The sequence below is a fragment of the Haplochromis burtoni genome, unplaced genomic scaffold, assembly GCF_018398535.1.
Source record: "Haplochromis burtoni strain Fernald_Lab_line unplaced genomic scaffold, NCSU_Asbu1 Contig_1255, whole genome shotgun sequence".
NCBI classification, from domain to species: Eukaryota; Metazoa; Chordata; class Actinopteri; order Cichliformes; family Cichlidae; genus Haplochromis; species Haplochromis burtoni.
This window is the reverse complement of record NW_024583616.1, coordinates 655-18,107: the sequence shown is the minus strand read 5'-3', so window position 1 is coordinate 18,107 and position 17,453 is coordinate 655. Positions and strand designations below refer to the sequence as shown.

Genomic DNA, 17,453 nt, shown 5'->3' with positions numbered 1-17,453 from the left:
GTTTGTATCAATCGTAGAAAAGTTAAGACTAAACTGGAGGTATAAACAGAAACATTCTGCGTAAATAGTAAATTAAATGCTTTTGTATCAGTGATACTCATGAATCATTTATTATATTTATTCTGGGTGAGCTGGAAGATTTGAGAGAACTTCTGAGAAAATGAGTTTAATCTAATTTATTAATTTATTTATTTCAGTTGTAGCATGGCGCCACCTTCTGACAGAAAACAAATTCTGCAGCTCTGAAAACCTTAATATGAAATCAAAGTGCAGGTTTTTCTTCTGGTTGCTTCCATTGCAGTGTTTGTAGTTCTTGTTGTTTTGGTCAGATGTTGTGATGAGTGAATGAATTCAGACTGTAGATTTTCCTTCTTCTAGCTGTACTGACTGACCTTTGACCTCATGTGTTGATGACTCTTCACCTCTGTCTCCTCTCACATGGAGAAGATGATCTGCAGGATCCTGCTGCTCATCATCCTCACCTCATGTGTCTCTGGTTAGTTTACAGCTTCACTTTATGAACTCCAAATAAAGCTCAACAACAGATTAGTTGCAGTTCTCAGTGTGTCTGCTCCTCTCTTTCCCTCTATGTCTCCTCAACAGGATCATTTGTAGTCAATGTGACACAGACCTGCTATCAGGCAGAGGAGAACCACAACATCACACTGGAGTGGACGTTCACCACCAAACCTGACAGATCCACCAAAACTCTCAACATCTTTTGTGAACTCTTTATCAGTGATGAAGTCTCGGTCCTGTATCATGTTCATGAAGGTGTTGAGGTGTCAGAGTCTCAGGATGCAGAGTTTTCAGGACGAGTCCAGAGTGACAAAGACGCCCTCAGAGAAGGACGAATCAGACTTCAGCTGTCCAGACTCAGGACTGATGACTCGGGTCTGTACCTGTGTGAGGTCAACACTGATTATGGCTTCGGTGTTGGAAGATGTGGACTCAATGTCACTGGTAAGATATTTTTTTAACACTTTGCAAACATTATTCAATTCAAGTTAAAACAAAACCTGTTATTTTGGGCTTGGTCTGTTTGTTTTTAGCAGTTTTTCATTCGTCCAACCTTCAGACTGTGAGACTGTGACAACCAGAGAGCAGAGAAAGCCAGCGTGGTGTTGGACTGTCACTGGTATTACCACTACTAGCTCTAGTGGTCATCTGCGCTCTGCTGTTTAGTTGGCATAAAAAAAAGGAAACAAACACTGACGAGAGTTTCAGAAATTAAACCAATCACCACTTAGAGGACTTTTTTTGGAGGATCAGTTTGAGCCCAAATTATTTGAGCTTTAAATAAAGACCCGAGTCACAAATTTAACCAACAAACTCTTCAACATGTGTTTAAGTTCCAGAAAGCAAATTATGAAAAAAATATAATCTATTAATTAAGTTCCTATTTATTGAAGCTTTTACAGGAGTGATAAATAACATTAGTGTAAACAATGATTTTTGTTTTACTAAAAAATGAGAAATCTTTGAACAGACTTTTTCTTCTGTGTCCCATCCTGTTGCTGCATTACAAGTTTCAGCTTCATCTCTCACCTCCATGAATACTAAAGACTGTAACAGCTGATTGAGAGGGTTACCGTTTAACGTTTTATCATTAAAATAAGTAAGATATGTGATGCGTACAAGGAAAATGTTTATGCAGACATATCACTGCTGTAATAATGTTTACATTGTAAATAAAATCATTTGTATTAGAGAAGTTCTTATTTTTGTGTTTTCATTTATTTATTTTTAAACAAGTGGAAAAACAAAAAATAGTTTATAATCAACACACAAAACAACTTTATTAACATCAGGGCTCAGTCCTGTCTGGGTTTATTCCACCTTTATTAAAAAGACAAACATGTTTTTACTTTCTGTAGTCAGACTTTATTTTCAGCATCAGTTACTGAGTGTGTGGTTTCAGCCCCTCATTGCTTCAGCAACATAGTTACTGTTTATTTTTCCTGCCATCCTGTAGAAGCTCAGAGAGCTTTGAAGAACGATGAGCAGCTCAGGTTAAACAGTCCTGTTACATCATGGAGATCTAGACTGTAAACTTTCCTTCAGAGTTTCAGAGCAGCATGAAAATAAAGCTGCAGAGACTGAATCTGGTGTTGACATTTATTAAACACGGTAAACAATAAGTCCTCTTTACTGTGGTTGGACTATTTCTGTGAGCTGATGGAGCTGAAGTTGGGATTATGCTGAGCAGTGATTACTGGTGGGACTGGATACAATGAGGCGTCTCTGAGGACACACAGCAGTCGATCAGATGAGTCCAGTCATTGCTTTACTTACTGGAGGTATTCACACAGCACAGGAATAAACTGTAGCCTGAGGTTTTACACACTTTGTATGCTGTGTGTGAAAAAATAAACAACAATAAACAACTTTTACATTAATGTTAAAGATTATGTGGGTTTATAAAACAATCTGTTGAAACTAGTTCACTCATTTCTGTGTTAAACCAACTCCTAACTCTACAGCTGCTACATCACCACATGGATGAATGTAATCCAACACTGTCATCTGGTGATAATTAGTTTACAGTAGAGTAACTGTAAACTCATTAACTCAGAGTAACAGAGTAACAGGGTTTTGTCTCCTGGCTTTATTTCTGAAAACAACTAAGAATATTACAAGCAGTCCCAGCAGAGCTGCCAACACTCCCATTAAACTATAGAAACCGCTCATGCCTCCACTTTCTGCTGTTGTCGGTCTCTGAGGGTGGAGCTGATCAGCTGCTGTAAATGACATGAAAATATGTATCATTGATTGATTGAAGTAAAATGTCGGTTACACAGAGTTACTCTGGTCATAATTTTACGTATAGATCAACATGACTCTGCAGGTAAACTACATCAGGGCTACTTCATAGACTGTATATAAAAGATGGAGTCAGTCACCATAGCGTCCTACATTGTTTAATGAAGCCATGATTAGTATTGTTTTGTCATGGTCATCTTGATGTTTGCATGTGATGAGCAGGAGGTGAATCTGAGTGAGAAACTGAGGAAACCTGAACATGAATGAAATGAACCTGTTGTTTTATTCGGTTTGAGTTCAGCAGCAGATCTACTCTGCTGTGTTTAGACTAACAGATAAAAAATTGTGTTTAACTGGTGAAACAGTCTGAGGTTAGAGCAGCCGACTGATGTCTGCAGGTTGAAGGTATTCGAACTCTGAGAGAAACAGCCGTCTGTTTCTTCCATTTAGTGATTGCACCTCTGATCACATGAAGACTGTGGGCAGTGGGACACTGTGGATGTGGGCTGTAGGCTGTCCACTCAATCACACTTTAGTCATTGGAATTGTGTTTCTGTGCTGCCTTTTATACTAAAGTTCTTCTTTGCTTTTAGTTTGTGTAAACTGAGCCTAACCCTAGAGCAGAGATGTTTCCAATCCAATTTTATTTATAAAGCACATTTAAAACTACAGGACTGACCAAAGTGTTGTATAATAAAAAGGAAAGATGCCTCACATCAATAAATATAACTAAATGGTTGACAAATAGGACAGTGAGGAGTAACTGGTGAGCAGATGTCAGAGAGCTTGAAGGAACATGTGATGTTAGGAGATTAAGGGATTTTTAAAAAGAGAAAACATTTTAAAATCAGTCCTAAAAGTCACAGGAAGCCAGTGAATGGAGGCCAGGAGACAGGAGGCTCCAGTTTCTGAGTTCTAGTAAGAAGGCCAGCTTTCAAATTTTGGACCAACTGATGGCATGAAAGGGAAACATGATTCACACCAAAATATACAGCAGTGTAACAGTCAAGTCATAATGTAATAAAAACATGTAGAACTGTAGAAAATGAGTAAAAGATAAGAAGGGATTGACCTTAGAAAGAAGTATTGGTTAGTAAAAACCCAATTTTATAACAAAATTAATTTTTTTATTCAATTTTAAGTTAAAGTCCATCGTATTATGTCGAGGTTTTTGACACAAGGAACCAGTGGTCACAGGTCCCATTTTAGAAAACCATTAGAACTACTGGGTTTAAGTATCATGGCCTCAGTTGTGGTCTCATTTCAGTTAAAAAGGGGAAAAAAAGAAAAATGAAAGGGGAGAGTGGTTACTGAGATCACAGATTAATGGAGGTGCTTTGCAACCACACCCTGCTATTCACTAAAAAAAGAATTGAAGTCTTTTGACGTTGACTTCATTGTTCAGGCCCAGAAGCTATGGACATCTTTCATACACAGTCTATGGTCTGTTTTAACAATTCAGTGGATCGAACAGTGAACACCATCGTAATAAGAGAAACTAGATTAACTTCAGCTAAATTAACATACCAGTGACGTTGAGTCGAGAGCTGGCAGAGCCGAAGCCATTATCAGTGTTCACCTCACACAGGTACAGACCCGAGTCATCAGTCCTGAGTCTGGACAGTTGCAGTCTGATTCGTCCTTCTCTGAGGGCGTCTTTGTCACTCTGGACTCGTCCTGAAAACTTTTCACCCTGAGATTCTGACACCTCAACACCTTCATGAACCTGATACAAGACTGAGGATATACGACTGATAAAAAGTTCACAGAGGATGTTAAGAGTTTTGGTGGATCTGTCAGGGTTGGTGGTGAACGTCCACTCCAGTGTGATGTTGTGGTTCTCCTCTGCCTGATAGCAGGTCTGTGTCACATTGACTACAAATGATCCTGTTGAGGAGACAGAGAGGGAAAGAGAGGAGCAGACACACTGAGAACTGGAACAAATCTGTTGTTGAGCTTTATTTGGAGTTCATAAAGTGAAGCTGTAAACTAACCAGAGACACATGAGGTGAGGATGATGAGCAGCAGGATCCTGCAGATCATCTTCTCCCTGTGAGAGGAGACAGAGGTGAAGAGTCATCAACACATGAGGTCAAAGGTCAGTCAGTACAGCTAGAAGAAGGAAAATCTACAGTGTTCAATATATCCTCTACTGTAGAGCAGCATGTTCTATTATGGATGAAGTGTGCAGAGGTTTATCCAAGCTGACAGCAAAATATAGTGAAATCAGAAATGATGAGAGCCAAAGGAGGAGCACTGGAGAGGCAGCCTCACCACCCTCCTAGAAAAGAGCTGAGGAGAGCCCTTGACAGCGTGGGGAGTGGGGGGGCACCCAGCAGCCATGGTGCAGAATCCACAGGGGGCTGGGGAGACATGCCCACAGGCTCCACCAGCGGCTGGCCAGAACAGACTGAGTCCTTGGATTCAGAGACCTGAGAGCCGGGGACCCTCCACTCTCTGCAAGGGGCCTGGCCGTGCCATGGGTGCCAGGCCCCACCGAGCAGCCACTGGGAGTGTGCCAGTACATACCTGAGCACCCAGCCTCGGACACCGAGAACCACCTACGCACTGACGTCAGAGGGCATCAGCCAATGGCAGGGAGTGTGGTGGTGGGGAGATAAGCCCCCACATTTGGGGATCACAATCGTTTGTTTTTTGCTATAACTGATTTATCTCTCTATAATCTCACTGGCATCTTCACCATCAGTAGACAGACAAAAAAAATCAGGTTTTGGATGTGCTCTCAGCTTTAAGCTGATCAAACAGCTCTTTAAAAGAAAGTATAAAAAAAAATGTGTTCTGTGTTTTAGAATATATCAAATATTATCCAACACATGTTTGTTGGTAGCTACAGTAGTGTGCAAAAGTCTTGAGCCAGCTCTTACTTCTTTAAATTTATCTTCGACAGAAGCAGAATTTTTTCAATAATTCAAACAAACGCACCTGACTGAAACTTGTCAAGGAACCAGTTTTAAAATCTATCTTTAGGTACTTTGTTTTTAGAACCTTGTCAACTCGTCTTATTTCTGTAGTTTAATTTGCCAAAAGCTTAAATAGTCTGACAGACATGAGGCGCCAGCAAGAAGGTTTCCCAAAGAGCTATTGGCTAGAAAGTTGGTGTGTAGTGTGTCCTTAAAAGAAGAAACTGGATACATGGAGGACAAAAGAAGTAAAAGTCCTTAAAAAGAAAACAAATCAGGAAAAAATACATAGAGAGCTGACATGGGGTGTGAGATGTTCATCTGGACTCTGGGAACTTGAGAAAACAAATGGAATTTTTCAGTTTTGAGAATATAGACAAACCTGATTTTAGAGGGTTTCCTCTTAAATCCCTCGAGGCAGGAAAAAAAAATCAGAAATGACATCAGACAGAGACAGCGTCTGTATTTCACTGTAACATCAGCTGGTAAAATAATAACATTATTTTTAATGATAATGAGAGCAGAGATTTCACTTTAAACACTTTCAGAGACATTTGACATAAAAACAGAGTTACAGATAAAATACTTACTGTTGCTGTCTGCTCTTCTTCCCACTCACATTCCACACACACCAACATCCACGGACAGATTTCACTGACTGAGCTGGAGAGAAGAGTGCTGTTAGGTTATATAAGACACACCCAACACTCACCTTCCCAGGTGTTGTTTTGCTTTGACCCTGCTGAGGGAGCGCTTTCGCTGTGCGCTGAATTTAAAAGTAAAACTGAGTGTGGAAAATCTTCAGTGCAGTCACTTTTGTGCTTTACATGCTGCATCCTCTAGTTCCACATTTTTGAAAGATGTCGTTTTTAAAGTTTGCTTGATGGTGCATAAAAACACAGTTGCAGCTGATTTGATTTTGGTGGCAATCGGGACAAAATTAGAACAAATGTTGTCGTCAGTGCTGGAGAAGTAAAGGCACAAAGCAGAAAGATGTCCTGGGTATCTTCATAGTACAGATCCCAGGAACACGTGGTGAGACAGGATGGTCCAAGTCAAGGTTTAGTGTCTAAATATAGGTGAAGTGAGGTGGATGGTCTGTAAGACAGCCTGCAGCTCACCAGTGTTGTTTTGGGTCTTTAACTTTATTGTTCATCTTTCATAATCAGTAAAAACAGTCTGACATATAGATCAAACTGTCAGTGTGACCAAAAGCAGCAGGTTTATAAATGTTAAACTGGACTGTTAGCCTGTTGCTGTGTGGGTGTTGATCATTAAATGATGATTATTACACTGACAAAACTACATGAACTACCAGCTTCAACTGATGATTGAAACAAAAAGTTTATTAAGTGTATCCTGGCATTTTAATTTTTACTTTTAAATACTTTTTGTTATTTGTTATTTTTTATAGTTTCTTTTCTGTCCTCTGTAAATGTGATTCTGGAGTTTTATATTTTAGGTCATCTGTTGTTGTGGTTCTTTGTAAAGATGTTCTCAGTTAGTTCTTGGTTTACTGGTTGTGGTGTTGTTTTACATCCTCGCTTTGTTAGCTCAGTGTGCTCTTTCATGTGTTCTTTGTTGTGTTATACTGTATGCTTGGCTTCCTTGACTTCCTGGATTTGTGTTAATTTTTATAATTTGCACTCTGATTTAGATTTATATCAATGGCTCGTGCTTTCTTTGTGAACTCTGCAGCTTTGCATTTGGCTCCTAACCTGCTCCCATCCACAGTATGACAGTTTTATAGCTGCAGTGTAACAGACCATAACAGCCTGAGAGCCTCGCTGCTTTTAAATGCTTTAAACAGACAAAAGTGTCAAATAAGTTGTGCACAAATAAAGAGCGGAAGTGGACACAATGATACAGTAAAATATAAAATTCTTATTCCTGCCGTCTCCTCTTGTTTCAGCTGGTAAATGTTTATTCTTTCCAAACATTCGCTGCATCCTTGTTGTCCATGACTCTGTCCTGCAGCTGATGGAAACACCACTGGTGTTTTCAAGTTTAAATGTTGTGAGTGATCAGGTAACCAGCACAACAAAGTCCAGTGTTCCCACTTTCACTTTGTTCAGATTTCCCTGCTCTGACTTGGCCTCAGGATGTCTAGGGAAAAGAATCATTTTGCATCAGCGGCCAGTCCTAGTGGATTTCCCCAAAGGAACAGTTTCATAGGACTGAGTTGATTTTATGTCTCAGTACTTTGATGCTATGTTGGTAAGATTATTTAGCACTAATTACATCCAGCTATATTAGGACTTAAGTTAAACGACGCTTCTATTGTTTTTACTATTAGCAAACTTTGTGATGTGCTATGAAGTAAATTGTTGGTTGACAGTGACCCCTTGTGGATATTTTGAGATATTATTTGTGTCAAGTAAATAATGTTATTATGATTGTGTTTCTAGTTATCTATGACCATAATCGTAGTCACACGTATATTGTAAAGCAATCAATAAGTTCATGTACCGTTCCTGGCCTGCTGCCATCTTTCTGACAGAAGACTTTATTCAGACCTGTAACCCCAACATCCCAAAATATCTTCTATAACTTCTCTTTTGTTATTGTCATGTTTGTGTTTTCTGCACAGACAAATGTTTGCAGCCACAGCAGCTAAACTGTTTCTGATCACCTGAGAAACAAAAAATAGATTTCATGTATAAATCAGATTGTTTTTATTGATTATGACTTGAAAAAGGAAATTTGCAAAAATCCGATAACAGCCTTGATGAGCTGTAGTTTAGTTTGTACCAGATTCAGAGTCTCCATCAGTCATTCAGTTTTAAAGGGTATTTGAATCTATTCAAACTATTAAAAGTTTTATTGGATCTAGAAGCTGTTTAAAGAGCAGAATTTGTGTTTAACTAAACTTTGAACTTTAAATTCTCAGAAATGAAACCGAGGACATGAAGTTGAGGTGAACCGTTTGATTTATTCTGACTTATTTCAACAAATCACCATTAATCACACTCAGTGATGGACTGCTCAGTGAGCTCAGGAACATTATCTGATGTCCTGATCGTTGAACTTGATCAGTGATGTTAAAGCAAACAGGTGTGATCAGGTGCAGCTGTCAGGATATCTGGAGTCAGAATCATTTTCAGTTATTTCTCACATTTCTTTCCTTAAATCAGGAGTCATTGTCTTCACCAGTGATCATGGACTCATTATTAGGTAAACTGATGCTCACCATGAAAAAAGTGACTTCTATAAACATCAGGAACTACCAAAACATATCATTAGGTATTCTTGTGAAAAATTATTTGGGGGAATATTATTGTGTCGTTGGACTTTTGACTTCACTAAAGTCACAGTTCCTCCCAAATCCACAGGGCTGCATCTCTTTCTGAACTATTTAAATATCCAGCTCATCAAATTTACTAACACTGACTGTATACAGGCCTGTAGTGATAAATGGAGATTTTAGTATTTTCAAACAACATAAACACTTGAAAAAAATCCCAAGCACAGTTATGAACACAGACCTCCTTCACCTCTCTTCACTCATTTTTGGAAATGTCTTCCAAAAAAACAAATCAAAACTGAAAACACGGGGATCTCTCAAAGACTACTTCTGGTTTTCTGTGCTTGGGCTTCTGCATTTAATGAAGCAAAAACGTGTTTAAACACAGCAGATTTGTTAAATGCAGCTCAACATGACTTCAGAGTGAATACTGTGAGGACTCCTGAATCTCTCTATCACACAGGAACAGTTTCAGGCTGCACTTTAATAAAGATTTAAGTCGACATGGTGGTTACCTTTGCATAATGTCTGTTTTCTTGTTCTCTGCTCTACAGCAGGTTTGATGTGACTCAGAGGATCAGTTTGATCAGCAGGTGTTTGATCTTTTTCCAGTGGAAGCTTTTAATAGCTAAAGAGGTGAAGTTGGAAGAGGCGATTCATTCTGATAAATGGCTTGAAATGGTGCCGGATCATGACCATCTATGGACCCGGTGTTAAGTGGCACAGTGGTTCAGAGGTAAGTACTGTGTCCTGATTCTATACTGCTCAAAAAAGGAAAAGAAATAAAATACAGAAACTGTGAGGGTGACGAGTAGAGACAGAAATACATTGTACAGAAGGTTGACAGTCCAATATTTTATTTTTTCCTTTACAACTGTGATATAATGTGTCGACATATACAGTGGAGACAAGTAAAAACAAATCTTACAAGATGACAAAGAAAAAATAACACATCTCCAGCTTACAGATAATCCTGAACTAAACAGAAACATCTGTGAGATGTTCACTATTGCTCAAAGTGAGAATAGGGAACAAAGCAGTGTAAACACGTAAGAACAGAAGGGAACTACAGCAATATCTATTTGACTCTGAGCTGCTCTCCATTTTAAGTAATGCCCTGTGCTTGGTCCATCTCCAGAAAAATAGAACATTGTGTTCTGGTTGTATTTGTGTTGTTAGTTGTGTTAATGACTCACAGTGTTCCCTGCAGAGCTCACAGACAGAGGAGAGATTTTCACGGAGTAAATACAGAAATGTATTCACAAACAAAGAAACATTTCTTGTCATTTTTCCAGACTTGTTTGAAAATGTTTGATTCCAGATGAATCGACTCTTGTGTTTCCTCCTTTTACTGATCATGACTCAAAGCTGCTCATCTTTTCTGTTCTTTTGTTTCTGATCAGAATATAAGATCATGTCTGTAACAGAGCAGGAAAAGTGAGCTTACAGCACCACCATCTGGACAGACAGGCTCATTTCAGCTCTAACTGTAGCTGAGTGTTGATGTTCAAACTGCAGCATTTCTGTGAGATTCTTTGAATGTTACTTTGTACATTTGGTGAAGCTGTTGCTGCTGTAATGCTCCTCCTCTATAACACTCATAAGTCAGTATATTACTGTGATATATACACTGTTTGTACCTGTTCTATTTATTTCCTGTATTTAACTTATTTAAATCTGTTCTGAGGTCAGCTAACCGGTGGAAAACATATGTGATGACAGAGCTCATATAAGATGCTAAAATACAACAGAAACATTCAAGCCACTGTTTTACCTCTCAGATGAGTAGACTAGGACATAGATGAGTCAGTAAAAATATAAAATACAAATAAAAGGTTCAGTTCTCTTAAAAAGAAATGAACTGGAAGTGATTTTCAAAACTGATAAAGAAGTGCTGCCATGTTTCGCAACAATAACTAACGTTACCTGTCATAATGTTTTTAACCAGCTGTTGTTGTTGACTCAGCTGTCTGGAGACACCAGGGTCACATGTTTAATCTGCTTATTGCCACAATAAATAATTGTGATAATACTGAAACCTTTGTTAGAGAACTTACACTCACACATTTCTGATCATGAACAACTATCAGTAAATAAAGATGTCCAGTATTGGTGTTATTGAAGCTCCTCTCAGCTACAGTCTGATCCAAAGTGTAGATTTCTACAGCAGAGTTCTTGAACTGGATGAATCTCACGTTTGTTCCTGATGCTTCACTTTTATTTTTGTTTTAAATCCAGGCTGAACTTTCAACTACATGATGACACAACTCTGAGACCTGCTGCCTGCAGGACACAAATCATGTTCCTGAATAAAGATAAAACATCCACAGTTTCACATGTATTATGGAAGAGGATGATCACAGCAGCAACAGCTTCACCAAACGGAGAAAATTACAGTATTTATTGGAACTTCAATAGACATGAAAACATTTTTTCCTTGTTCCTTTGAGGCATCAGTGCTCACAACATGCTGCTCTTTTTCTCTGTTACTGATGTATAATGTAGGTGTTTGTAGGTAACTGTTGAAAACCTCACATCACATTTATATCACTTCAAATTTATACTGACATGTTTTAAATTTTTTCATGAGTTCAAGTTGCTGAGCTGAGCTTTTCAACATCTGAACATGAAGTAAAAATATTCTGATCATTTCCAGCTCTGAGTTTTTATTCTGTGAGTCTACAAGAGTAACTCTGAATGATTCACATGCTTCTTTATATTTATCTGTGTCTTTGTGAGGAAATGAAAAGACAAACAGCCTGAATGGAGGAAGTGAGCCGAGGAGCAGAGATGTAAAAATGGTTTGAGATCACGTCTGAGGAAGTCATGTGGAAGAAAGTCCTGTGATGTGATGTGTTCGCAAAGTATGACAAACATGTGTATCCTACAGGTCCAGCTGACCCAAACACTACACCACCCTGTGTGGGGAAACATTTTATCACTATGTGGAAATTATCCAAAGTGATTTAAGAAACTTTTTTATGAACAATTATTACAATAGAAACGTTATTTATAAGATCGCTGATTATTTCAGCTGCATTAACTTAAATTCAGCACCAGGAAATTTAACATTTTATTCTACAAGTTATTTTCCGCCATTAGTCAAAGGAAGAGAGTCGTGTAGTCTTTAGGTTGAGGGTAACTTGTGGTTTTTTGATTTTGCTCTTTTATTTCCTTCCTACAATAAACCAAATGAAAGCAGCCAGCATGGCAGACAGAGGAGCTGTTAGTGCTGTTAGACCCTGTATAGTGCTCAGCATGGTTTTTCCGCAACTCTTTACTTCTCCACTCAAAGTTGATCTCTGAGGTTGGACCTGATCAGCAGCTGTTAAAGACCAGAATGAAAATGTCAGCCATCTGGATTTTAATAATATTAAATATTACAGTTATAAATGAATCATACAGTTAAAGCTTCATACAACCTGTTGTTCAACAGCTCAGTCACTACAGCAGTGATACAGATGTACAAAACATTACTATTATTTTTCTACTTAATCATCTCACCAGTGACGTTGAGTCGACATCTTCCAACACTGAAGCCATAATCCGTGTTGACCTCACACAGGTACAGACCCGAGTCATCAGTCCTGAGTCTGGACAGCTGAAGTCTGATTCGTCCTTCTCTGAGGGCGTCTTTGTCACTCTGGACTCGTCCTGAAAACTTTTCATCCTGAGACTCTGACACCTCAACACCTTCATGAACCTGATACAGGACCGAGACTTCATCACTAATAAAGAGTTCACAGAGGATGTTGAGAGTTTTGGTGGATCTGTCAGGTTTGGTGGTGAACGTCCACTCCAGTGTGATGTTGTGGTTCTCCTCTGCCTGATAGCAGGTCTGTGTCACATTGACTACAAATGATCCTGTTGAGGAGACAGAGAGGGAAAGAGAGGAGCAGACACACTGAGAACTGGAACAAATCTGTTGTTGAGCTTTATTTGGAGTTCATAAAGTGAAGCTGTAAACTAACCAGAGACACATGAGGTGAGGATGATGAGCAGCAGGATCCTGCAGATCATCTTCTCCCTGTGAGAGGAGACAGAGGTGAAGAGTCATCAACACATGAGGTCAAAGGTCAGTCAGTACAGCTAGAAGAAGGAAAATCTGTTAAATTAGATTTAAACGAATTTTTGAAACAGTTTTGTAGTTACAGAGGTTTTTTATTCTCTAGAGGGAAAAACAAGATTTGTTTCATGTGAATGTTCAGAAAATAATCAAGGAAAAGATCATGAAATTAAGGCAGCACAATTTTCAATATAGTTTCAAAGATAAAAGCGACATTATGAAAATTTGACCTTGAAGAAGAGGTCAGAGGTCCAAAGTAACATGATATTTAGAATATATATGCTGTCTATACAAACAATTGAAATAAGAAACAGTTGTACACACACGGAGTTTGAGACCGGCTGTGAAAGCGGTTGAGATCACTCTCTGAACTCCCCCCTGAGTCCTGTCCTATGATAATATTTTAATTCAAAAAGAAAAAAAAGTTTTGATTGAAAAAGTCAGATTTTTCCCCACTTGAACTTTTTAGATGAAGCAGTTTTCTCAGATTGTCATAATTACCAACAGAGACACTGACACAAAGTTTCTCCTGACAGTAAAATTTAAACTCTTCTTCTTTTTGAACTCAGTCTGAGTAAATGTGCCAAAGACAGTTTGAGTTTGCTTACAAACACAGAGCATCAGGAAGGACACAGAGATAAAGATGAAATACTTACTGTTGTTGGTTCATTCTCGTTAGGATGATGTTTGGTGGGGCTGCTTTCCTCATAGTGTGGACACAAACGTCAGATACGACGCAGACCTGTCAGTGGGTTTAACGTTTCATGCATTTCTTCCTCTTTCAAGATGTGTTTAACAGCTGAGCTGTTATGTAATCTCAAAGCTGTACAGTTAATATCGTAAAGTATAAATGTGGAGTTCACAGTCTGGCTGATGCAGAGACCATTTAGCCCAAACTGCTCCAGGAGACTTTCACAGTTCAGTAATATCCTGTTACAGTCTCTCACACAGAAACACTCCCATTACAGAGACGTTTACAGCCAGAACAACATGGCAGAAGCTGTTTCAGTGCAAACCACAGAACAAAAACAGTGACGGCATGTTTTACACCTCTGCAACACTTTGCATTTCACTTTGTGATGACTTTGACAAAGTTATAATTTGTTCCTTTAAAATGATTTACAGATTAAACTTTACTGACTTTTCATTCTTTAACAAAAACGATCTGTTATTAAAACAAATACTGTTCTACAGGAAGTTTCAAAATCTGCTGTGATGCAACAGGACTGAAGCAATGATCATCCTTCTCTCTTTGTATAAGCAGCTTTGAACTGGTTTTGTCTGCTGAGCTGATCGTGAATGATCAACTCTTCCAAACTATTTTATTATTAAAACAAAACAAAAATGCTGATGTCACGTCAAAGGAGAGAGAGAGAGACCTGATGAAACAGCTGGCTGAAGAAAACAAACCACCAACTAAAGAAGAGGAGACAACAGCAGCATGTATGTGCTTTGTCATATATTTGACTCTATTTCTACTTCCTGCTGCTTTATTTATGTCGAGGGTGTAGATTTGGTTTTGGCATTGGTGGGGACGAATGATTCAACCATCGAACCCTGCCCTGTTTCTTTTTTTTTCCTTTTTGTCTTTGTTTCTTGATAAAAAAGGAGAAATATACTTCCCTGCATATGCTATTATACATGCTTTTAAACCATTTAAACTTAAAATACATAGTTTTGTTAAATTTGTTAAATTACCATTAAACAAATGACTGACTAAGTATTTTAGGCTTTAGTTTACTTCAGTCATATTCCATATAAATCAGGTATCATACAAAAATAAAAATAGCTTCAAATACAGTCATGATAATAAAAGAATATGACTTTAAGGACTTAACATTACTTCAGTTATAGTACACCAACATCTCTTATATGCATTAGCACTAAGGGAACACTGAATGACCTGGTGGCTTTTGTCCATCTAAGATGACCACAAAGTAAAAGATCTCTCGGCAAAATGATGCAACATTTTAGGCACTATTGCCCCGATCAAGTTAGTGAGCTGGGATGTTTTATTCTCAACATGAACTACTGTTACAGCAAAAGACATGGACTACATGTCCCACACAACAACTCAATGTCCACTATGTGAAGGGGCCACACACATGCCTGCTCCTCTCGTTAACTGAGATAAACTGCTGGCATGTTTGTTTTACATCTATACTGTCCAGTGTCTCCTGGTGGACATGGCAAAGAGCAGCATTGTTTAATCTCATTTGAGTCATTGTTAACCTTAGCCATGTTTTTAGTCTTGTGAGAGCACTGAAGCTTCTTTTAGCCTCAGCCGAGGATACTGGGATGATGATAATAAATACTAGTTAATCTATAGCACCAAATCATCAGTCAGTCACCTGTGACCTCGCCTCTTCACCTCTGTCCGAGCTACAACATGGCAGAGCTGCCTCTGTCACCTGATGAATAACAGTGAGACATTCCACATACATGCAGTCACACATGTGCTTCAACTACAGTCATGAACCACCAGGTCATCATCCAACTTCACCTGTGATCTTGTGTCACCATTACTCTCTGAGCTTTGTGTTGGTTCTTCTGTCACCTGACAAATAGGACATACATGACAATAAGAATAAAATGTGGAGCTGCTTCAGTGTTTCTGTCACTTTGTGCAGATCTTGACTGCATTTTTACAACAATTTGTGCAAACTGCACTACAAGGTGGAATATTTGCGCAATCATGACTACCTCATGATATTTTGTCTCAAAAATTAACCCTATGAATATGTCAGTAACAGCCTCTGTAAACTAATATCCTGGCCTGCTCGAGGCTGCCGTTTTCTCTGACAGTTTCAATCAAGCTTAGAAATGCTGCTCTGAGACTGAGAGAACTAATAGTGCTGCCTGTTGTGCAGTTAGTTTCCAAAACACGTTATTCATGGTTACATACAATTTTAGACTGATGTGGGCCAAAGCCTAGCATAGCCTGTAACATTATTATGACGGACACATTTTATGAGTGAACTTGGCTTTAAGTGACTTACAGGTTTCTTTGAAAAATACTTTCTTATATCTAGATTCTTCCTCTTTGCTGCCGTCCTCCTCTCCTCCTCGCAGCGCAGGCTTGCAGCTGCTAAAACTAAACAGAGCTCCCTGAAAGGCACAGCCAATCACATTGGCCATATTTGTCACATGACGTAGGACTCCAGTAGAGAACGTAATTGAACTCTTTCTGCTCTGCTGGGTGAATGAGACGCTGACAGATCGTTTTTGGGTTTTTTTTCTGTCGGGTTTGTTTTTTTTACTCGAAGATATCAAATTATTGGTGGGGACAATTCAATAATCGCTGAATATTGGTGGGGACATGTCCCTTCCTTCCATGCCAAATCTACGCCCTTGATTTATGTCTTCTTTATTTTTATGTCACGTTTGTTAAAAACATCTTTGATAAAAGCAGGTTCATCCATATTACTGCTGTTCTTATAATCACAATACTTTATTAATGCCTGAGGAATTTTATTATAGTTTTGATCTGTTTGTCTCCTGATGTCTCTTTTGTTTTATCTAGCCTCAAGTTTTCTCTTCTCGTTGCCTGTCCTCTTGTTTCTAGTTTCCTGTGGTAGGACCTGTCTTTGACCTCAGTCTTGTCTCCGTGTTAATTAGTCCGTATCCTCGGTCATGTTGTTTTTTCGCCTATTTCCTTTTCAGGTCTGTGTTTCTCTCATTCTCTCTGTTCTCTGTATTTAGTCAATATACGTCTCTGTGTGCGTTTTGTGTACTTCCTGTTTTACTTTGATAGTCACTTGTCTTGTGTGCAGCATGTTGTGTTTTGTTTGCTCGTCTCATTAGTTAGATCATGCTCTGCTGTGTTCCCACCTGAGGTCTGTTCCCTCGTTTGCTCTTGGGTGTATTTAATGTCTGCATCTCCCTCATGTCTGTGTGTTCTTCCAGTCTGTTTAGTTTCTGGTGTCTCCCAGTTTTATTTTGTAATCTTTAATTGTAGCAAAAAAAAAAAAAAAAAAAAAAAGGCTACTTTTGTGGTTTAGTTTTAGGCTCTTTGAATTCTGCATTTTGGGTCCATTCGTGCCTGCCTCACACAGCTGTTATGAAATACAAACAGTAACAGACTGAACTAAATTAAGTAACACAATATGTTACAAAGTTTACAAAATATAAGAAATAGCTCAGTTTAAATATCCAGAAGATGAAATATTTATGACTGACATTTTACTCTAAACTTTAAAACAAAGTTTTAAAGTTTCTTGAAAAATTATGGGTAATATAAAGTTTTATTGATTTACATATTTGAGGTGACCTTGACCTGATTTTCACCAAAATTAAATCAGCTGAGCTGTTCTTGGTTTCTGCCCTCACACAACATTCGAAAGTGATACCAGTGGACACTGGACTACGAACAAACAGACAGGGAGACAATTGTAAATTTTAGAATATAAAAATTTAGACTTTTTGATAAATAATGTAAAAATTGTGTTACATCTTCAGC

At 38.5% G+C, this 17,453-nt stretch overlaps 2 protein-coding genes across 2 annotated transcripts; one reads left to right on the top strand and one right to left on the bottom strand.

Annotated features, from left to right (window-relative positions):
- Nucleotides 1-359: 359 nt before the first annotated feature.
- Nucleotides 360-995, top strand: LOC106632680. The gene is made up of 2 exons (XM_014331041.2): nt 360-496; nt 604-995. The coding sequence occupies exons 1-2, from the start codon at nt 439-441 to the stop codon at nt 978-980; spliced, it is 435 nt and encodes a 144-aa protein (XP_014186527.2). The 5' UTR covers nt 360-438; the 3' UTR covers nt 981-995.
- A 10,602-nt stretch (nt 996-11,597) lies between these two features.
- Nucleotides 11,598-13,962, bottom strand: LOC102291858. Its single transcript, XM_042216775.1, has 4 exons — nt 13,651-13,962; nt 12,900-12,955; nt 12,433-12,792; nt 11,598-12,253 (listed from the first exon to the last, which is right to left on the bottom strand). Exons 1-4 carry the CDS (start codon nt 13,701-13,703, stop codon nt 12,096-12,098), a joined length of 627 nt encoding a protein of 208 aa, XP_042072709.1. The 5' UTR covers nt 13,704-13,962; the 3' UTR covers nt 11,598-12,095.
- Between the last annotated feature and the right edge of the window lie 3,491 nt (nt 13,963-17,453).